Below are 23,977 nucleotides of genomic sequence, written 5' to 3'. Positions count from 1 at the left end.
CTAATCAAGCTAGCATCATGCTAGCAACATGCTAATCATGCTAGCATTATGCTACCAACATGCTAATAAAGCTAGCATCATGCTAGCAACATGCTAATAAAGCTAGCAACATGCTAATCAAGCTTCAAGGGTAAAAAAGGGGCGCTGCTGAGCACACTTCAGAGCGTTAAAATGCTGAATAGGACGGCCTACGCACTCGTAGACTCGGCGAGCACGCGCAATTTAAGTCCACGAGACCGAAAGTCCACATGAAGTGCGCCATTTGGGACAGGGCCTTAATTTGCAGTCTGTCACAGTCATGTTTCCTGTCATGTCATGTCAGGGCCGTGCACAGACATTTTAAGGGGCAGTGGCCCATACCAAAAAAGGGGCATTATTTAGTTTTTTTGGGGGGGTTAGCACACTACAAAGTGTGCCAACAACATAAAATTTAGTTATTTGTATTAGATCTGATCGAGAGTACAATAATTTGATTAGACAAGCAGCTAATTATAGAACGTGGATATGTTGTACACAGGGCTGGACTGGGGCAAAAAAAAAAAAAAAAAAAAATCGGCCCTGGCATTTTGGCCCAGACTGGCCCACTATATGATCATAAACAGCACCCATCTTTGCACGCCCTTAAATATATGCATTCCAACTCCTATTCCTTAAAACCACTAATCCCATGTAATGAGTGAGTATATGAACGAGTGAGAGTTAACAGATGAAATAGTAAAAATTTGACATTTATTAATACAGTGATGAATCCTAAAACAAGCTGTAAGCTGCACTGGCATAGCAATACCAGTGTTTCTCACAGGATTTTTGGTAAAACTGTGGTGGGTGGACCTCGTTCCTTCTAGGGGGGTTTGGGGGCATGCCCCCCATGTAAGACAATTTTGTGCATTTTAATGTTAAATTCATCAATCTGGTGCACTTTGAGAGTTCAAAATGAAAAGCTCCAACCCATATTCAGTGTGCAAATTAAACAAAGAAAAATTCAAACCTCTTTTAGTTACAGTGTCTATTTACATTACACTACTACATAATAATAGTTATAATATTAATCAAATGACAGTAATAGCCATATTTTGTAAAACAATAAAGGAAACTTTCATAATTAGTTTTGTACCAATTTCTATACTTGAAAAGAGATAAGCACATGCTCTTTTATTTTGACGGAAACTGCATCAAGCTTTTATTTTGGCGAAAAACATGGTTTACATTAAATTTCTAGTGAATTGCGGTAATCGTCAAATATGCAGATGTGGAAATGATCTGTAACTGGGTTATGGGTTCCTACACTCATGACATAGCCGAAGTGTTTTGAAAGTAGTTCTGCTTACCGCAGGCTCTACACTTTCTCACTCTACTGATCCTCCTCACTATCATCATCATCACAGGAGCTGATGAAGGGCAGAAAACATACACTACCATTCAAAAGTTTGGGGTCAGAAAGATTTTTAATGTTTTTAAAAGAAAGATCTTCTGCTCACCAAGGCTGCATTTATTTGATTAAAAATGCAAACAAAAACAGTAATATTGTGAAATATTATTCCAATTTAAAACAGCTGTTTTCTATTTGAATATACAGTAATGCTGTTCTTCTGAACTTTCTATTCATCAAATAATTTTGAAAAAAAAATTGTACACAACTGTTGTGTAACGAAACGAAATGTCAACATTAATAATAATGAATGTTTCTTGAGCATCAAATAATCATATTAGAATGATTTCTGAAGGATCATGTGACACTGAAGACTGGAGTAATGATGCTGAACATTCAGCTTGTATCACAGGAATAAATTACAATTTAAAATTAAAATAGAAAACAGTCATTTTAAATTGTCATAATATTCCACAATATTACTGTTTGTTTTTTATCAAATAATTCAGCCTTGGTGAGCAGAAGATAGGCTACTTCTTTTAAAAACATTAAAAAATCTTACTGACCCCAAACTTTTGAACGGTAGTGTATATTTTGACACATTTTACAGTATCTGCTTCAAGGGCCTGTTTTTATTTTTTCAAGCTGTTTTTCTGCACATTCCTTGTGTTTCCATCTCGCTGACTATTTTGACAGATACACACTGACACTGCTGCACGCTCGCTCACTCATTTAAAGTTGTGATTGGGCCAGCCCAGTGTCATTCAAGAAAAGAACCAATGGGCCGATGATCTACGTGTTTCATGGACTGGTCTGTCACAAAAAAAAAAAAAAAACCTAACGCTGACTTTTTCTGACCGATGCATTAGCCTACACCGGCACAAACCCAGCACCGCCAATTAAGCAAAACAAAACAAAACGAATGGGCCGCCGATGTACAAAATTTTATGGGCCGTTAAAAAGAAAAAGAAAAAATAATAGGCCTAATAATAAAACTAATGTATGAGTATGAGATGTATTGGCCCAAAAAGCACGTCGGCCCACCGGGAAAGTGCGCGGTATGCCCGATGGCCAGTCCAGCCCTGCTTGATAAATCAAAGAAAGAGCCAGAAGACCAAGAGCAAAACATTACCAACATAAATACAACAAAAAAAAATTACTAATTTCGCAGATTCAACCACTGTCTTGCATAGCCTACCTGTTAATGCGACAGCTTTCGTGAACTGTGAGTGATGCTGTGGAGCGAGCGGGAAAACCTGGAGTGGATTAGCGGAATCAGCGGAATGCTTTGAGCGGAGCGGTGGGGGTGGGGAAGAGGGGCACCTCAGTCGATGAGGGCAGAGGGGCAGTGGCTCTAGCCACCGGGCCACCCCCCTGTGCACGGCCCTGTGTCATGTGATTCCCTGGCCCTCATGTGATCCTGCCATGTGCTCCCCTTGTCAGGTTTCCTTTGTTCTCATTGGTTATTTGGGATCATTCTTTTCCTTTTTGTTTTTCCCTTACTTTGATTAGGTAAAATTGCTTCTGTCGATTCTTCCTTGCAGGCTCGTTTGGGGTTTTCGTGGATCACTTGAAAATAGCGCTTTATTTTCTCGTCAGCTAGCAGCTGTGTAGAAATTATGGGCACGTTACTTAGGAATTGTGGAATTTGTTGGACAAAATGACTCAATGTAGCCGGGACACGAGTTTTAATCACACAGTAGACTACAACTAGGTAGATTGCATGTTTTCTTACGTGGCTGAATGTTGGACTCATGAACAATAATCACCTTGTTTGCATACACTCAAACTGATTTGCCGAAATCAAAATGAGGACAGTGCAAGAAGGGATTTGCCGTTAGCGGCATTAAACTGGTGGCTACGAGATAAGGATGTTGTTCCCACACTATGACATTCCCACGACTTACTATGTCATGGCCACGTCAAAACTAACTGAACATGTCAATTCCTTAGTCACCATACACTTTTAATTTAAGATAAATGCAGACATGGTGAATAGGTAAAAGTATACAATATTGTTTTACAAAAAAAAAAAATTCCAGTCCTCAATTCTTCTTTTGCCCTTTGCTCAGTTGTTTTTAGGTTAGTCTTCTGAGATAAGGCAAATTCTTGTTGATACTGTTTCCCAGAATGAGGGTAAAGCTGGTCATTGAACCAGGAAATCAAGCCTGACACTTCACTATACAATACGTTCCCTTTTATAAGATAATACATTTAAAAAGATCAATGTTCCAGTTTACAATAAGATCCATCAATACTCTTAATTCAAAAGGATCTTTTACTATTAAATAATATTAGTAAATAGCCTGCAAATATTATTAACTCATTAAGTCATTTTTAAAATAGGTCATACTTTTGGATAAGATTCACAAATCCATACATTTATCCATCCATTCTCCATACCGTCCCCTGTAGGATCACTGGAGGGCTGAAGGCAGAGGACACCCTATGTTTCAGTAAAGTTCACAAAAACTCAATGCTTTATCATGGTTATGTATCATTAAAAAGTGCAAACAAGCATTTGCATATAAATGAAAACTGTTTATTTTGTATTCACTGTTTCCAGCTGACCTCATCTCAAGCGGACAACAATGTCCAGATAGATAAGTGCCATGTGTATCCTGTGTTTTTGTGTCCAAACTTATTTTGAGATATATATATATATATATATCTATCTCACATTTTACTCAAGTTACAAGTTACTCCCCTGTTCATTCTGGGGCCTTAGCCCTTCCTGGTTATTGTTTCTTTTAGCTACTGTAACTTTGTCAAATAAAGGCTAGATTCTTTCCCACTGAATCTAAGTACAGAAGCTTCATATGTCTGAAAAGCTATTTGTTGACAGCTAGGACAATTATGCTACATTTCTATGTTTAAAAATATATTATTTTCTAAAGTTTGTTCCAACTTAGTTCTAATTTAATCCCCCAGTGTCACATCCGCCAGCTGGAGTGCCTATAGTCTCATTAGCCAGACCTTCAGACTGACAGAAGGTCTGGACCCTATCGCAGCTTATAAGCGCCCATTGTCACGGTTATAAACACCACAGCTTTCGTTTTCAAAAGGGGGTTTGGCGTCCGGCATTTGTTTTCCAGGCGGTCCATTAAAGAACATGACACACACATCTCCCGGACATCCTTCAGAATTCAACCAACCAGACGACAGTTGAGTGTGCCATATGCATCAGATGTTCAGCCCAGCATTTGCCCTTTTGCTGCAGATAAAGAGCCGTGATGGCAAAGAGCACCTGATATTTCTCATTCATCTTTAATATTAGGCATTTTATTGACTGATTCCATTTATATTTCGAGGCTTGTTTGCACTTTTTAATGTTACATAACAGTAACATTAAAACATCCAATGGAAACACGCCAATTTTGCAAAAACTCACATGTATCGCAAAAAGGTTTTGTGCTTGCATTTTTTTCAGACAATTCGAAAATGGAATCAAATATTTAGCAAAACTGCAATGGAAACTGTTTTTGGGCATTTACAGGTCACCTGACATAGATGGCGCGGTGTGTTTGGACATAAGATCAGGCATCTGCTCAATTCTGTAATGAAAACGTGTGTAGGCCTGTGGTGAATGTTTAAAATGCCCTACAATCTTCCTCGCAATAGCCAGTGTTTCTGTGATGCTGCGCTAAAAAAGCAGACCCTCATATACAACGAGCTGAAGAATGTTCGCCATGAAGCCCATGTTCATTACCACCATACTATCCATTGCTTTTTCATATTTCTTGCATTGTCTCGCAAAACATCATGGGGGTTTGTCTATTTCCCAAGAGTTCAGCATCTCCTCGATAGTCTGTTTTATATGCTCTGCTGTATGAGACCCATGAAACTGATGACAATGTAATATCACACACTTTAAATAAAGGTGAAAGGTGACAAACAAACTAAATATATTCTGTTTACTTTATTCTTACAGATTATACTGTATTAAGCAATTAGTTGTGCAAAACAAGCTAACCAGTTTTATTAATGATTAGACAACTGTCTTAATTAACATAAGGTCAGAAAGTCATGAAATAGTATCTATTCTTGAATAGTAATTCTTTACACATTTGTGACTTAAAAAATCTGTAATTATTATCTGATCAAGTAATTTTTCATTTGATGTCATGTTCTCTTTTTAATGAAAGACATTAGAGATAATGGACAGGAAATCACCGGGAAAACCCTCGTGTCCCATTTCAACTGTCGACTGTTTTAATATTCATATTTATTTAAAATCACTGTATTGTGGAGGAATTTCTGCTGGAGGATGATGCATGGCAGGGTTGCTGACCACAGATATCTGCAAGAAATATAATATATATAATCAGCTACCTTGCTTACATATTACTTATTGATATTATTAAACAATTAATGCACCCATTACTTGGCGCTTTACACACTTCCAGTTCACATATAGTGACACTAAGTTCAAATAATACATTTGTTTTGTGGAACTGTTTTTTTTTTTTTTTGTATGGTTTTACGCAAAGTCTAATTAAACTGGGGTTACAAGCTTCTCTTACCTCTGAGTTGTTAAGATCATGGAAGTGATTGTGCCCAAAACAACAGGGATGTTGAGTTAAAACTTGTGGAACAAACGGCACCTTTGGAAAAATACACATGTAGACTTCTGTCAGGACCACTACCGTCAAATATGATTGACAATTTGCATACAGTTTGGATTGGCGGTATGGTTCCGTTCTGGGCGAGAACTCCCTGCGCATCCATGCAGCCTAGCATGGATAAGAGCAGCAATAACCCCCCTTGGGGTAAACAGAACAGAACCAACATGAAAATTTGCAAATATATTTAATTCAAGACTTTAAAAGTACAACATTCGATAATTGTTCTGATTCAAGGGGAATCAGAATGTCAAATCCTGACTGGGCGAGAGGAGGAGCTGGGGATGGAGGAGGGTAATTCGCTCCTGAGAACGCGATAGCTGCTGATAATAATGAAGGAGCTTATATATGTATACGGTGATAGGCGTCGTATTCCTATAGGTAGATGTGGATCAGCTGATGCGAGCTTGACTAACGTGACCTGCCAGAACTAACGCTACGCTTGAGTTTTATGTCTTCTTACTGTGAAATGCCACAAATGCAATGACAGACAGTTTCAGTATTACAGGTTTATAGACATAAATAAACTTCAAATGGAGTAGAAAAAAGCAAAAGACCGAAATCCTTTTAAATGTCCTGGTGTGGAACCTTACGCTTTCATTTGGATATCTTAAAATAATTTTGAAAAACTGAAAAGCTATTGATATTCTCATGGTAATGTTGCTGTTAAACTTGGAGTTTTGCTATTAGTAGAGACGTTGCTGCTGAACACTGTTGAGAGACACACACACACACTCAGGTAATTCATACTCGCTTAATCTCGGCATATCCATGGTTCAAAACTCCATTACTAGCTCTAAAATCATGTTTTGGAAAAAGGGATGTGTAAGAAAGCAGTTCTACAAGAAATGTTTTTAAGTAGGGAAAAATTGACTCCATTGAATTAGTAGTTGCATGTTTCGGAGTGAAAAGCTGTACTGTTATCATGTACATGTGCCGCTTATAATACAACAGTTTTAGAGCGGCTTCTCACAAACTACATCTCTGCAAGTGCTGCGAGTTTAACATTTGGTAATGCAATGCGTGCTAAGTTCACTTTATATTTACATAAAACATTTTTGTGGACAGAAGTTTAAAGCTCGAGAATTTTACATGGTAAAAGCTTAAAGCTACCATATGTAAATTAACCGCTAGGGGTCGCTAAACCTCTTACAATAACAATGGCGTATATTGATGACGCATTTGCTTTAAGTGGAATTATGGATCTTGTCGTCAAGCTGAAGGATCTAATAATGTTTATGGATGAGTGAATACATATAACATATATAACACTGGCCTAGTGGTTTTGGGATATTTTACTGCAAAAATCTTACATAGTTCACTTTTAAGGGTTTAAACATTCATAAGTGAATAATTTAAGAAATAACTATTTGTGTTGTAAGTTGTAGTACTTGTTGGTTCTTGTAAAGCGTGAACCCAAGTGTAAGCACCCAGTAAGAAACAATTTCCATGCCATATCTGAAGGGGTTTAGCTGACAAAAACGTTTGTCAAAGACTTGACACATCATCACTCACCTGTGGAGAACAGCAGCAGGCGACTTTACAGGCAAATGCTGACAGAGAGATGGAGATGATAAACTGAAGGAAGGCGAATATCAATGATACACCACTGATTCCCCAGAAGAGAGTCTGAGAGAGAATTCAACATTAGCACAAATTATAATGACAAAATAATTGATGATTAGCACTCACATCAGTACACAGGCTGTTCAGAAGTTCAGAATCTATCATCCTTGAGGTTCATATAGTAATACAACATATTCATAGGTCAAACTGGACTGAGTTTAAAATGAATGTATAATGCCTTCTTGCATTGTAAATGATCAGTAATAGCAAGAGATCTATAAACTACTTCTGAAATGTTGGAAAAAAGAAGTGACAGATGAAAGCAGATTAAGGCTTGACTTTTGACAAGTGTACTGAGCACACAGTGATCTTACTGTAATTACTTAATAAATGTGAATATAAAAGTTGGTAACATACCTTATACTTGACCTCCATATAATAACAATCATAATTATTGCAGTAATCGTACATCAATGGCCCTATAGTCAAATCCATTGAAATTATGATAAAGGAAATGCCTGCAGTTATAGCACTGAAAACGTTCATTCCCAGTGAACCTTTCACCTGTAGGTAGGAAAAAAAAAAAACATAAAATGGATTAATAAATTAGCAAGAACTTTAGTTTGTTAACATAGATGGAAATGTTTATGGAGTGTGATAAAAATACAATACTTATTTAAATAAATAAAATATACCCCCAAGCATCAATGATCAGAGTCCAAGCTCCAATGGCTCATGTGGATGATTAAGGGATATGAATGAAAGGTATCTAATAACTACATTATTAAAAATACTGTAGTTTTTACAGCAAACAGTATATAGTAAAGTATCATCCGAGCAGACATTTAATGGCGACTCAGCGCTTTGTTTCTCGTGTTTTGGGGCTAAATTCTATCACTTTGTCTGAGAACTGATCTTTCAAGATGCCATCAGTTTGATGATGTTACCGGAAGTCCAGAAGTATTTATCTTAAGGCCATTTTTATTTGTATTATATATTGTATAATATGTGTGGCCTTCTAACCTTTTTAAACAGTGCATTTGTGTGAACTTTTGGGCTTAAACTGTAATGTCAATACAATAATAAATACAATATCAGCTTAAAAGGTTATAAATGTATTTTTATGCACAAAATTTGTTACACATACTAGTTTTCACTTTATGTACATCAATATGTCAATTTTCATAAAGGTAGGCCATTCAGATTTTGCGTTATTAGGCGCTGAAATTTAATTGGCTACTAGCAGACATGTTTTTTTTTTTTTTTTTATGTAGCGGAGTCATATTGTTATGACATCCACCAAAGAAGATTCAAATTAATTTTCAACTTTACCGATCCTTCAGTTACAGTGATAAGAAATTTAAGTTGTTGCTCAAATGTCGTGTAGTTTATATCTATTCAATTTTCGGTGTTGCGTTCAGGAGATAAATATCAATTTCTGAAAAATTTATTAATTATTTAATACAATGTATTGTATTAATTGCCAGCAACCTCCCAACCTCCCTCCCAAGATTGGACCAACAGCCTTATATTGGCATCCTTCTGTCGCAAGCAACAATGCAGGAGACAATAGGATACAGAAATATAGTGGCTAGCATTGTTTCATGTTTGGAAAAGTTTGAAAAACTTGAAAACGAGTTTCAGAACATTAAAAATGGCAGAAATGGAATGAAATCGGAAATATAAATCACAAAATCACTACAGAAAATCAGTACAAACAAAATAGGGTTCCAGTACCTCTGGTGTTTAAACCCCTGATAATAAGAAGTGTTGTGTACATACCAAACACAAACTGGAGGGTGAATTCAGTTTGTTTTCTGCAGCAATGCAGAGTGAGCCGGCGATGATGTACTGAGAGCAGAGAAGAAGACAAAAATCAAGGCTTCTGCTGGAATATGTGACTTCTGTTATAAAAGACACAACACTTAATTGTATAATTGTTTCTTACAATGAGAGATCCCCAGTAAGGAATACCACTAAAGACAAAGATGGAATCTGCATAAATTGTAGACATGATCCCCAACAGGAGAGTCAACAGACCAATCATAATCTGGACAACCTGTGAAGGACAAAAGAGTCTTTTATAAAGTAAAACAGTATCAAATTTTGGGGAACAATATTACATGAACAATATAAATTTATAGCAGCTGTAGTTATGCATTTACGCTTGTACTACAAAAATATCTAGGTCACATACTGATTTGTGGATGAGCAAATTTTTTACAATTTCTTGGTAGTTTGCAAATCCTAAAACTATTTCTTCCTATTAATTCTTCTCTGTGAATTATACACTATACATTTATACAATTTTACTCTGTAAAATATAGCCATGAGAAAGATGGCACTGAGCAACATGCAACGCTTTTTGTTATTTTGTGTTTCTAGTTTTATTTTGGATGTCAGCAGTATTATTATGTATGACTGCCAAGCCCTTTTGGATATAAGATCAAACATCAGAACTTGGGAAAGTTACTTTAAACCATCGTACGATGACCCTTCACTCGTGGACGCACATGTATGTAACTTTTCTACTCTACTAATGCATAAAAATACCATAATATGTTTGCAGATATTTAGGAAACATGCTGAGTTCACATACTCATTTCTCTGAAAAACACTTCTACAGCCAGTTATTTTACTTATTAATTTACACATTCTGTGTTTTAATGTCTGTTTTTGTTTTGGTCTGTTTGATCTCGCCCACTGCCGGTTCACCCAATAGTATTTCGACACCCGGGATGCCAGTTGGCAGGAAACAGCGTATTGCAGCCATGGAAATGAGCAAGCAAACTAGGTCAGATATTGCAGATTCCACACAACCTAAAAGCCTCGATATCCATCTAAAAATGTATATGAACGAGAGCATATTACAGAGCATATTAAAATGCTGATAAATAAACTCATCAACTTACAGTGTGTAAGTCTCCACGGATTTCATTGTCAATTACGCTCGTTCCTGATGCATGTTCTTAAACTGGCAACCCGCGTGAGCGTCGAGTCTGAGGAGGAGGGGGTGGGGGAAACGATTTATTTGGACTTTGGAATTTGGACTGCAGTAAGTATTTCAACCACTGGCTGTCATTCTTACAGACAGCACCTTTAAAGTAAACAACAGAGCATTCCCAATCACCCGGACCAACCGCTTGCACAAGCATCGCCAGAAAAGAGGCAGGTGAGCTGGCATGTTAGTAAGACTCAAGCCGCCTTTCCACTGCACACGACATTCACATACGATTGTCGCACAGAACTTTGAAACTGGCCTTGAAGCAACCATTACTTCGGCTTATTCACCATAGTAAAATGAATAATTTTAATGAATGTAACGCAGCTCCCGCACTACTTTCCATTTGAAATAAATGACTTTCGGTCCAACGGGTGAAGTGTGTAGTGTAAAGGCAGCTTCAGGCGGCTTTAAAACCGGCCTCCACTATTCAGTTTACTACTTGCTAATGTGCAGAGTTTGGATAATGATACTGATATTGCCATTGAGCCACTTGGCTTTTTGAGACCTCACAGGGAAAACGAAAGGTGGCGGTGTCTGTCTTATGATCATTGAGATGTGGTGTGACCGTAAGAGCATACACATACCTCCGGACATTGATTTGACGCTCACAGAATTATACTCAATAATCAACATACAGGAAACCGCATACCCAGATAGTGGCCGAGGACTTCAACAAAGCATAACTGAAGAAAGTACTGCCAAACAACTATCAACCAATTAACTGCAACACAAGGGAAAATCGTATTCTGGATCATTGTTACACTCCTTTCCATGATGCATACAGAGCCTTTTATCTGTCTATAGATGGATAGTAGACTGCAGAGGACAGAAAGGAGTACACGCCCCCATCACCATCAACGGTGACACAGTGGAGAGGTGTTTATTTTTTTATTTTATTTTTTATTGTAGTTAATTATGTCGCATTCTTTATTCTGCATTGCTGCTAAGATCTATGCACACAAGATTTTCACTCATTGTACACTTGTGTCAATGATGTGACAAATTAAAGTAAATAATCAACCTGATCTTATATTGCTGTCTTAGATTGTCACCAAGGCAATAAGTCACATTCTTCAATAAAAAAACAAAACATGTATGCTTTGTTCATGTGTGCACCACTCCCTTTTTAGAATTTTATTCATGTACTTTCCTTACCTCAGACTGAAATACCACATACAAATTATAAAATAAATTGGGTTTATGAACAATTTCTCACCCCAAGGGCTTTTGGTTGGCCTTTCAGAAATGTCTGAAGTCCATGAAGAGGTGAAACTCCTGCTAGCTGTTGTCCATAAACAGGCACAGGAACATTTGTCCCAGTTCCAGCTGCTGGTGTTTGTGTCGGTGGTTGAAACTGGATGACAACCGTCGAAGAGTTCACAGGTATGACAGTGTGAGACATTCTTCTTTCTGAATCTGAAATTGACCTTTAAAAAAATCATAGTAAATTGAGACATGTAAAGGATATGAATATAAAATATATTTTCAATGTAAACAATCATTCCCATTTATTTATTAAAATATTATATATTTTTTATTATTATAGAAGTGGTCTTCATGCTGTTGAAAAACCTATGAATGCAGTTATGTCAATAGTAGATATTACCATTGGTTCAATTATTGTCATCAACTAGAATAACTCTATTAGACTTTGAAAACAGAGAATATGATATATAATATAATATAGAACGTCAGTGCAAGTATATAATTTGTTTTTTACCGGAAAGAAATCTTCTCTTCAGTTGGTTTACCGCACTTTGCTCTGTAGTTCAGTTCACTCTTCTGAGATAAGCCAATATGAATAACTGCTTATACTCTTTCCCAGAATAAAAGGGAATCAGGTGGCAATCATGTGGTTGTGAGGGGTGGTAAAGCTGGCCCGTTCATAAGATAAGAAGTTTAAAAACCACAAAACACAATAATTAACTTAACCCTCAGAGGTCGGAGATCACGCCGGCGTGATCTGCTCGCTTTTTTCCTTATGAGTTGAATCCCAGATAGCACACGACTATTTGATGTGAAACTTACATCTGGAAGACGTATTTTAAAGAGTGTTTGCTCATCTGCAATACGTCTATAGGACGTTCCTGTCAGATGTCAAATAGACGTTTAGAAGATGTCTTTAAGATGTAATGATTTAGAATGATTTAGAATGTATGTTAAACTGACATCTTCTAAACGTCTATTTGACATCTGACAGGAACGTCCTATAGACGTATTGCAGATGAGCAAACACTCTTTAAAATACGTCTTCCAGATGTAAGTTTCACATCAAATAGTCGTGTGCTATCTGGGATTGAGACCCGAAATACTCTTTTGACTTTGATTTTACAAAACAAGTTTCATACATCAATCGATTCTGTTAAATGTGTATTATTTTTGTGTATACTCACAATAAAAACAAAGTGCTGTGCTTTTTGCCAAATAAAGAAAAATAAACACGAAGCGAGTTCTGCCTTCTCTCTGCCAGTGTAGTCCATTCTGAAACGCGTCCGAAAATGAACAATAACTCAGCGAATACTCAGTCAAACAGGCATACAGTCACACAGGCATGAAGCTTGAATTCTCTTCTTTTTAATGAAGTAATTTATATAAAAAACAAATATTCTCATCTTGTGAAATCTGTATTAAAAGAGAGCGATTCCAGTCGAGCTAATTACATCTGATTCAGATGTAATGTGACTCCGCCCACGGAGAGCGCGCGCTATTCAAACGCAAATGACTGAGGCAATCCGCGCAATCCTGTGAACGCCCCCATATCAGCGCGAGAAAAAACACAAGTTTATTCAGATCATTACTTGTTTAGACCGTCTTGCAGCTGTGAGGAATAATAATGGAAAATGTCCCCCAGAAGTGCGGGTATATCGAGGAGCGAGCTGAGGAATACTAGTAAGTTTTTTCCTTCTCACGTGAATTTCTTCACGTGGGTTTCTGTTTATGAATGAATGAACGGCAGAGATGCGCGCTGTTTACCACAGCTGGCAAAGACAGTTTAAATTTAAATCGCGTGTGTGAATGAATGATGATGTTTCAGCAAGCTGTATTGCTATACTGAGATGAGTAAAAATCGACTGAAATATGTTGAAATAAAATGTAGGCTATTTGTATAAGCAACGTATTAAACTGCAAATTAACAATATGCCCTAATATTTCATGAAAACAACGTTACAGTCAGGCGAAATATGAAAGTAATGAATACATAGATAAAATGTAGGCCTATAATCATTTTTTTTTTACAAAGAAAGAGTACACTTGAAATATTGTTGAAATTGTAATATTGTTGTAATTGTAACCTTTTTAATAAAATGGCAAAACATATTTACAAGATAGATGTAAGCAAAATCTTAAATGGTCAATATAAGTCTTCTTCTAAATATATCTTTTGTTCTTGCATTGTGGCTCAGTCAGTGTCACACCTGAGTGAATGGCTAATTATGCAGAGTCATTATGCAGAGTGGGTGTTCTAAGTTGTAAACCACTCCTCGTTCACGCCTCCTCGCATATTGGCTTTCCAAGCAAAACCTGTTTTACATCAATTTAAATCAATGTATGGTTTTATGTGAACAATAAAGCAAGACTATTTTCACATAATTTTGAAGAAAAAACACTAGGCGAGGACATCCATTATTCAAAAGTCTTATTGACACATATTTACTATGTGTTTTGTGGCCTTATTTCAGAAATTTTAGTTTTTAGTTTTTTCAATAACCATGCATAAACATTATTCTCTCAAAAATGAAAACATGTACATACACGTGGCTCACATATTATGGTAGCCCTGTTTGTGCTTTATAGAGTGAATTTACACCTTTGCCATTAATATGTTTATAAGCAACTGAAAAAAGCACAAATGTCAGGGCATGTCAGAACATCTCAAGGGCCCCAAAAACAGCTCAGACCCCAGAGGGTTAAGTATTCATACATCACTGTCATGTAACATTAAAAAGTGCAAACAAGCATTTGCATATAAATGAAAACGTACTCGGTTACTAACGTAACCTCGGTTCTCTCTAGTAGAGGGAACGAGTACTGCGTCTTAGCTAAGACGCTGCGGGAAAAGTCTCTTTTCACGAATATTGAAGCAAATAATTATCCTTAATTTTGTAATATTGTAAAACGCATTTGCAGCAGTATACAGCCACAGGCGAGACGGCTCGCTTGCTCATTGGCTGCTCTACGGCAAATGCATAAGCCTATCGAGCGCAGGCTGATGCAAAATCAGACCAATGAGGGCGCTTCCTTGCCACTTCCCGCCGAAACGGGCGTGGCCTAGCCCTATAAAGGTAGCTCGAAAAGGCTGACTCACTTGATTTATTTCATCGAAGAAGCGAACCAGAGTGAATTGTACGCACGGCAAGGAACGCAGTACTCGTTCCCTCTACTAGAGAGAACCGAGGTTACGTTAGTAACCGAGTACGTTCTCTTACGAGAGTTCTCTCGTACTGCGTCTTAGCTAAGACGCTGCGGGAACCCAATGTAAGACGCCGTGCGTGCAGGGATTAACAACCATAAACCTGGAGGCGAAGCCCAGGATTTACAGTGCACAATCACCAAAGGGACTCACAGAGAGTCCTAGAACAGGAGGAGGAACTCTCCGTCCCCATATATAGCAGCGACCGCAGACGCAATATTATGACGTCACTTAGACAAGGCAAACCCTGACTAATGTGGGAATATGGGTCTTACGTAATACTGCCCGTAAGATAGTTAGCAATGCACTGCGCTTGCATTTTCAGTGTTCAAGTCAGACTACTGATTCAGTTACACCGACAACAGCTTAGCCTGTAAGGCGGGAACCTCAAGGTTATAAAACCTGATAAATGTAGACGGCGAGGCCCAACCTGCCGCCATACATATATCCTGTAAGGATATCCCACTAGACCAGGCCCACGACGAGGCAACGCCTCTCGTGGAGTGCGCTCTGACACCCAGTGGGCACTGAAGACCCCTGGAAGTGTAAGCTAACGCTATGGCGTCAACTATCCACCTGGATAGGCTTTGTTTCGAAACAGCCATTCCCTTGGAACGTCCACTGAACGAGACAAACAGTTGCTCAGTCTGTCTGAAGACAGCAGAGCGAGACACATAAGCTCTTAAAGCCCTGACAGGGCAAAGAGAACTCAAGTCTCCTTCCTCTTCTAACACCGGCAGGGCAGACAGGGAAATAACCTGAGCCCGATTTTGGCACATAACCGTGCCTAGGTTTGAGTATGACTCTCGAGTCACTAGGCCCAAACTCCAAACACGACGGGCTCACAGAGAGCGCATGCAGGTCACCTATGCGCTTCACTGAAGCAAGAGCCAGCAAGAACACTGTCTTAAATGACAGATGTCTGAGGCTAATCGGTTGGATGGGCTCGAAAGGGGAACCTTTCATGGCCTCCAAAACCGTAGAGAGGTCCCATACAGGGACCGATGGGGGTCTGGGAGGGTTCAGCCTCCTAGCTCCCCTGAGGAAGCGGATGACCAAATCATTCCTTCCTATCGACTGACCGAGCGTTGTTTCAGCGAACGCTGCGATAGCCGCCACATATACTTTGAGCGTGGAGGGGGCTTTGCCCTTATCCAACAGCTCTTGAAGGAAGGAGAGAACCTCCGTCACCTCACAGTCGAGGGGTGAACATCCCCGAGCTATACACCAGCTGGAGAATACCGACCACTTTGAGGCATAGAGCCGTCGAGTCGACGGTGCTCTAGCCTGAGTGATAGTATTTAGCACTCCTACTGAAAGATCAGTGGGTAACCGTTGAGAGCCCACACGTGGAGGGACCACAACTCCGGTTGAGGGTGCCAAATCGAGCCCCTGGCCTGCGAGAGGAGGTCCCTCCTCAATGGCACCGGCCACGGGGCAGTGTCTGCTAACTGCATCAGCTCTGGAAGCCAAGGTTGGTTCCTCCAGAGTGGTGCTACAAGCAGCACTGACCATTTCGTTTCCCTCACCCGTTCTATCACCTGTGGAAGGAGGGAGACGGGGGGAAAGGCATAGAGCGGGCAGCGCAGCCACCTCTGGGACAGCGCGCTTTCGTTCTTGGAAAAGAACGCGGGGCAGTGAGCGTTTTCGCTGGACGCGAAGAGGTCCACTTCCGCTCTGCCAAATCTCTCCCACAGCAGCTGGACTGTTTGTGGGTGTAGAGACCATTCGCCCGCGGGAATGTTGTTCCTGGACAGTCTGTCTGGACCCAGATTCTGTAGCACAGGCACATGAGCTGCTTTCAGCGAGCGCAAGTTGTGCTGAGCCCACACCAGGAGGCGTTCCGCCAACCTGTACAGATCTCGGGATCTGAGACCGCCCTGGCGATTTATGTAGGACACCACAGACATGTTGTCCGAACGGACTAAGACGTGATGGTCCTTGATATGGGGACGAAAACGCATCAGCGCGTTTTCCACTGCCAGCATTTCCAGACAGTTGATATGTCGGAGCTTTTCTCGTTCTGACCACAGGCCACATAACGGCCTGCCCTCGAGCAGCGCTCCCCATCCCGAGGTGGAGGCGTCCGTCGACACCACTCTCACTCTCAAGGAAGTCCCCAGGCTTACACCTGATTGGTACCAGTCGTTCGCTGTCCAAGGTTCTAGAGCTGTAACACAGCTCTGGTTGACCTTGAGGCGCAGCCGACCGGAAGTCCACGCTCTGCGCGGTACCCGCGCTTTCAACCAGAACCAAGTTTCTCGAGGTGATAGAGTAAAATGGTCCTGTGTTCCACGAGCTCTGATCGTGATTGAGCCAGAATCAGCCAGTCGTCCAAATAGTTCAGCACTCGCATGCCTCTGAGTCTGAGAGGAGCGAGCGCTGCGTCCATGCACCTCGTAAATGTGCGAGGCGCCAGGGACAGGCCGAACGGCAGGACTGTATACTGGTATGTCTGGCCCTCGAAGGCGAATCTCAAGTATTGCCTGTGACGTGACGCTATCTGTATTTGAAAATACGCGTCCTTCAGATCTATTGACATGAACCAGTCTCCTCTGCGAATATGCGCGAGGATTTTCCTGGTCGTAAGCATTCTGAAACTGCGTTTCACTAATGCTTTGTTCAGCTGTCTCAGATCCAGTATGGGTCTGAAGCCCCCGTCTTTCTTGGGCACCAGAAAGTATCTGCTGTACAGCCCCCGTTCGCTTTGAGCTTGAGATACAGGCTCTACAGCCCCTTTGCTCATCAGTTTTAAAATTTCGGCTCGAAGTAGGTGTGCTACATCCGAATTCACCGTAGTTTCGACGCGCGCCGTAAAGCGGGGAGGGCGTCGATAAAACTGTAGCGAGTAGCCTCTCTTTATAATGCCTAGCACCCATCCCGATGGCTAAGGGTTGGATGCGAAGCACACTCTGTTGGCTGGGCAACGAGAGCGCTTCGGTGTGCTGTAACATAGGCGTTATGTCTGTGACATTCGAGACGGGGAGCGCACTGATCACAGCGGGCAGAACGCTCGTCCTCGACCCCGCTACGGTGCTTAGCCGAGTGAGGGAGGGCTGAGCGAGTCCCGTGGGACTCGTACTGTCTGTGAGTAAGTGTGGGCTGGAAGCGTGCTGGAAGTAGCCTACCTATGCTTTTGACGCGTTGTCTGCCTGAGCAGAACGAACGTGCACGGGTTTTGTTTTTACAGAAACCGCATGACGTGTGTGACATAGTGTTTGTGGGCACTGAGGAGTGGGCACGTTTACTATGTAGTGCGCGCGATCGACCTGAGTCGATTTTATGGGCGCGAGCCCTGTGTGAAGGGCTGTGCTTGTGTGTACGGATGGGCATAGTGGGCATCAGCACTACATTTATAGCACCATCGACCGTGGCCGGGACACCAGAAAATACACTCTTTTCGGGATATATCTGGGTAGCCGTAAAAACGGCTTTTGTGTGCAGGCAAGCGGGCAACTGTACAGGCTTGTGCGTTGCATAAGACGCTGAGACAGTCGCAATTCCTGGGACTGAAACAGCGGCGCGCTTGGGTGGGAGCCCGGCCGCAGCGGGACTCGTACACCGGCGCTTTCCTAGGCGTGCTAGGATGTCTTCGAGGCTTCCGGTTTCACCACAATCCTCTGCCGTGGTCCACGCGGCGCGGGGCGACGGCTGGTAGAGCGAGAGCGGGGTCTCGAGCTGCGTTGCTGTCGTGATGACGCAGCGGGAGGCGGGGGCTGTGGCTGAGAGCTCCGCTGGGTCGGTTTAGCACGACTCGCTGCAGAACTGGAGCGCTTCGGCAGGAAGTGCTTAAAGGCTTGCGACGCTTTCTGGTCCTCGGCGAATCTCTCTATAAACTCGTTGACAGAGGATCCAAAGAGGCCAGCAGGATTCAGCGGGGTGTCGAGGAACGCGGTGCGTTCAGACTCAGCCATGTCTGAAAACGTCAGCCAGAGATGTCTCTCAGCCACAGTGGCGGAAGCCATAACTCGTCCCATAGCCTGAGCGGCAGACTTAGTAGCGCGAAGGGTGAGATCCGAAGCGCTCCTTAAATCCGCGAGGCAGATTGCATCAGGCCCCATCTCGTCCAGTTTACGGAGGAGATCACCCTGGAAAATCTGCAGCGTGGCCATGGTGTGTAATGCAGACGCAGCCTGCCCAGCAGCGGAGAAGATTCGCGCGAGCAGCGATGACGTCATGCGGCAGGCTTTGGATGGCAACACTGATTTCGTCCGCCGTCCAGCAGAGGGCGGGCAAAGGTGCGTCACTATCGCCTGTTCCACCGGCGGAAGTGACTGGTAGCCTCTGTTTTTAGCATCATCCAGAGCGGAGAATGCTGGTGAAACAGACGAACGTGTTTGTGCTGAGAAGGGAGCGTTCCAGGCCTTTGCCACCTCTTCATGAAGCTCAGGAAGAAATGGGGCGGGCTTAGACTCAGGAGAAGTACGCTCACCCGGGAGAAAGCTACCATCCAGCCGGGTCCGAGAGGGAGGTACTGGTGCAGACCACTCGAGGCCGAGACCAGCGTGAGCACTCGCATCAGCTCCTTCTCGATGTTAGCTCGTCTGTTAGGCTTACGAGCAAGAAGTGCGAGATTCTCGGAGCTCGTCCAATCACTGCTGCCCGAAGCTAACAGTCCTCGTCCCCCGACGCGGCTCTGAAATCGACTTCCTCTGATGAAGCGGCGGCAGACAGCGGGCGCTGGGCATCAGGAAGTGATTCAGGCGAGGCCGGAAAGCAGGCGGGCGCACCGGCGAGCTCGGTCGGGCTGTAGAGGGTTCCGGAATCCGCTGAGAGCGGCGCTTTTTACGGCGCGGCAACGCGGCGGGGAATGCAGGCTCGGAGAATACTGCCAGGCGAGTCCTCAGAGTCACCATCGGCATCAGCTCGCAGTGAGGGCAGCCGCCGTTAGCGAGCGCGAGCGCTGCATGGTCTTCACCCAGACAGGAGACACAGATCACATGACGGTCTCCCTCGCTGAGTGGGGCTCGGCACAAGCCGCAGGAAGGCATCTTTAAAAAGACGCAAGCTCTTTTACGAGTGTGTGTCGCAGGGCGAACACACACACACACACAAAGAACAGTTGGAAAAAAGGATATGAGCGCCGGAAAGCGCAGCAGGTACGGCAGTGGAAGGCGGCGATGGCCAGCAGCTTCAGGATGGCTCGTCCCGCTGAGGTGCTTACACTCAGACGACGCTTGCTTCCTATCGTGATCCAACAATGCATGAGCTTCGCTGAAGAGATGAAAAATCAAGTGAGTCAGCCTTTTCGAGCTACCTTAATAGGGCTAGGCCACGCCCGTTTCGGCGGGAAGTGGCAAGGAGGGCGCGAAGAGCCCTCATTGGTCTGATGTTGCATCAACCTGCGCTCGATAGGCTTATGCATTTGCCGTAGAGCAGCCAATGAGCAAGCGAGCCGTCTCGCCTGTGGCTGTATACTGCTGCAAATGCGTTTTACAATATTACAAAATTAAGGATAATTTTTTGCTTCAATATTCGTGAAAAGAGACTTTTCCCGCAGCGTCTTAGCTAAGACGCAGTACGAGAGAACTCTCGTAAGAGAACTGTATATTTAAACAGCATTACCATATTCACTTACTACAGTACAAACCAGTTTGGCTTTATTTCTTTCACATGGTACATGTACAGAAGTCCGTTTGAAGTCACCATTATGATGATTAGTATGCTCTTTAGTTGGGCACTTGACATTGACTTTGGTTGAATTCTCTTTCAGCAATTGTTGAAAGTGCTTGCTATTACTATTTTCAGTATGTCATACTCCTGACTGCACTCACATACATTTTACTATGTGCACTTTTTGGAATCAGTGACTGACAGCTGGATTTTGAAATATGTGAGTTCCTAAATGAGTATGAAAGTATTTAAAAACAGCAACTTTCAGTTTTGAACTTTGATTATCAAGTTGATATTAACTGTCTGATTGAAAGAGCTCTTCTCATACTCACCCGTTATTAAACAAACCGCTTATGATTATGCTTTTATTAGGCATTTTTTTCTTGTTTTTTTTTTCTTGTTTTGCAATGTGCACAAGCTCTTTTTAATTGATTTTAACTGATTTGTGTACAGATCCTTTTACCAGTTTACCAGAGACATTGATTAATAATGTATTCATAATTAACAATAAAAAAAATCAGTTCACTTTCAGCAGAGGGAGCAAAATAAATTACAAAGTTATAATCATAATTCAACAAATCATACGTTTTAACCTTATATTGTTTTCCTTTACATCATTAATGTATTAACCCTCTGAGGTCGACAAACGCGCCCGCGCGTTTTGCTGGATTTTTTTACACATAGCAGCAACATAAACTTAAAAAAATCCGTCATTTATGGTCATATAAATAAAATAAATACATGATTATAAACTATAGAGTGTATTCTTTTTTTTGTGTACACTCACATTAACATCAAAACCTTGTTTTTATTTTTAAATAAATAAAATAAACAGGGTGCGCTTTCAGCTCACTCTGTCTCCGCAAAAATCTTTCTGAAACAAGTCTGGAAAATGAGCTGAAACTCAGCTACCCAGCTAACAAAAATATGTTTTAAGAACGTTGTGGGAACGTTGGTTTGAAATGTTCTAAAAATGTTGAAATGTCCAGTTTGCTTAACGTTGCTGGAATGGTATTTTAATGTTAGAAAAACATTGCTGGAACGTTAGCATAATGTTGCTGGAACGTTATCTTAAGGTTAGCATAACGTCGCCGGAATGTTAGCATAACATTGCTGGAACATTATCCTAAGGTTTACATAACGTTGCTGGAACATTATCTTAAGGTTAGCATAACGCTACTGGAACGTTAGCACAACATTACTGGAACGTTATCTTAAGGTTAGCAAAACGTCGCCGGAACGTTAGCATAACGTTGCTGGAACATTATCCTAAGGTTTGCATAACGTTGCTGGAACGTTATCTTAAGGTTTTAAAGAACGTTGTTGGAACGTTGGTTTGAAATGTTCTAAAAATGTTGAAATGTCCAGTTTGCTTAACGTTGCTGGAATGGTATTTTAATGTTTGAAAAACATTGCTGGAACATTAGCATAATGTTGCTGGAACGTTATCTTAAGGTTAGCATAACGTCGCCGGAACGTTAGCATAACGTTGCTGGAACATTATCCTAAGGTTTACATAACGTTGCTGGAACATTATCTTAAGGTTAGCATAACGCTACTGGAACGTTAGCACAACATTACTGGAACGTTATCTTAAGGTTAGCATAACGTCGCCGGAACGTTAGCATAGCGTTGCTGGAACATTATCCTAAGGTTTGCATAACGTTGCTGGAATGTTATCTTAAGGTTTTAAAGAACGTTGTTGGAACGTTGGTTTGAAATGTTCTAAAAATGTTGAAATGTCCAGTTTGCTTAACGTTGCTGGAATGGTATTTTAATGTTAGAAAAACATTGCTGGAACGTTAGCATAATGTTGCTGGAACGTTATCTTAAGGTTAGCATAACGTCGCCGGAACATTAGCATAACGTTGCTGGAACATTATCCTAAGGTTTGCATAACGTTGCTGGAACATTATCTTAAGGTTAGCATAACGCTACTGGAACGTTAGCACAACATTACTGGAACGTTATCTTAAGGTTAGCATAACGTTGCGGGAACATTATCCTAAGGTTTGCATAACGTTGCTGGAACATTATCTTAAGGTTAGCATAACATTACTGGAACGTTAGCACAACATTGCTGGAATGTTATCTTAAGGTTAGCATAGCGTTCATGGAATGTTATCTTTAGGTTAGCATAACGTTTATGGAACGTTATCTTAAGGTTAGCATTACATTCATGGAACATTATCTTAAGGTTTGCATAACATTGCTGGAACGTTAGCATCACATTGTTGGAATGTTAGCATAACATTGCTGGAACATGAGCATAATGTTGCTGGAACATTATCTTAAGGTTAGTATAACGTTGCTAGAACGTTTTCACATTGCTGGAATGTTATCTTAAGGTTAGCATAATGTTGCTGGAATGTTATCTTAAGGTTAGCATAACATTGCTGGAACGTTAGCATAATGTTTCTGGAACGTTAGCATAATGTTGCTGGAATGTTATCTTAAGGTTAGCATAACATTGCTGGAACATTAGCATAACATTGCTGGAATGTTAGTATAATGTTGACGGAACGTTATCTTAAGGTTAGCATAACATTGCTGGAACGTTAGCATAACATTGTTGGAATGTTAGCATAACATTGCTGGAACATGAGCATAATGTTGCTGGAACATTATCTTAAGGTTAGTATAACGTTGCTAGAACGTTTTAACATTGCTGGAATGTTATCTTAAGGTTAGCATAACATTGCTGGAACGTTAGCATAATGTTTCTGGAACGTTATCTTAAAGTTAGCATAACATTGCTGGAACGTTAGCATAATGTTTCTGGAATGTTATCTTAAGGTTAACATAACATTGCTGAAACGTTAACATAACATTGCTGGAACGCTAGCATAATGTTTCTGTAACGTTATCTTACGGTTAGCCTAACATTGCTGAAACGTTAGCATAATGTTTCTGTAACGTTATCTTAAGGTTAGAATAACATTGCTGGAACATTAGCATAAATTTGCTGGAACATCATCTTAAGGTTAGCCTAACGTTGCCGGAATGTTATCCTAAGGTTAGCATAACATTGCTGTTACATTATCTTAAGGCTAGCATTGTGTTGCTGGAACGTTATATTAAGGTTAGTATAAAGTTCAGGAACGTTCGTTCCCCAAAAATTGTATTAACAATACAACATTCAAATAACGTTTATTTGGAACATTTCAAGAACATAAAAATGTGCACTTTCTGTTACGTTATCATGTTATTTTAAGGTTAGAATATTAAGATAATCTATAATCTATATACAAGTGCCCACTTTATATTATATAGCTGCACACCACAAAGTTATACAAGTGATACAGCACATCAAAAAGTTGAAAATGATTATCAAAAAAAAATATATATATATCTTAACATTTGAATGAAAAGGAAACAGTTCTGGTGCCAAA

At 40.9% G+C, this 23,977-nt stretch overlaps 1 protein-coding gene across 1 annotated transcript; it reads right to left on the bottom strand.

The window, feature by feature from the left end:
• Positions 1-5,274: 5,274 nt before the first annotated feature.
• On the bottom strand, positions 5,275-11,983 carry LOC307157909 (membrane-spanning 4-domains subfamily A member 4A-like). The gene is made up of 7 exons (XM_079869902.1): positions 11,778-11,983; positions 9,506-9,616; positions 9,340-9,408; positions 7,975-8,121; positions 7,507-7,620; positions 5,893-5,973; positions 5,275-5,669 (listed from the first exon to the last, which is right to left on the bottom strand). Exons 1-7 carry the CDS (start codon positions 11,961-11,963, stop codon positions 5,595-5,597), a joined length of 783 nt encoding a protein of 260 aa, XP_079726028.1. The 5' UTR covers positions 11,964-11,983; the 3' UTR covers positions 5,275-5,594.
• Between the last annotated feature and the right edge of the window lie 11,994 nt (positions 11,984-23,977).

Source organism: Squalius cephalus, assembly GCF_949319135.1.
Source record: "Squalius cephalus genome assembly, chromosome: 4".
In the NCBI taxonomy this organism is placed as follows: Eukaryota; Metazoa; Chordata; class Actinopteri; order Cypriniformes; family Leuciscidae; genus Squalius; species Squalius cephalus.
Note: the sequence above shows the minus strand (reverse complement) of the source record. Positions and strands in the feature narration are given on the sequence as shown.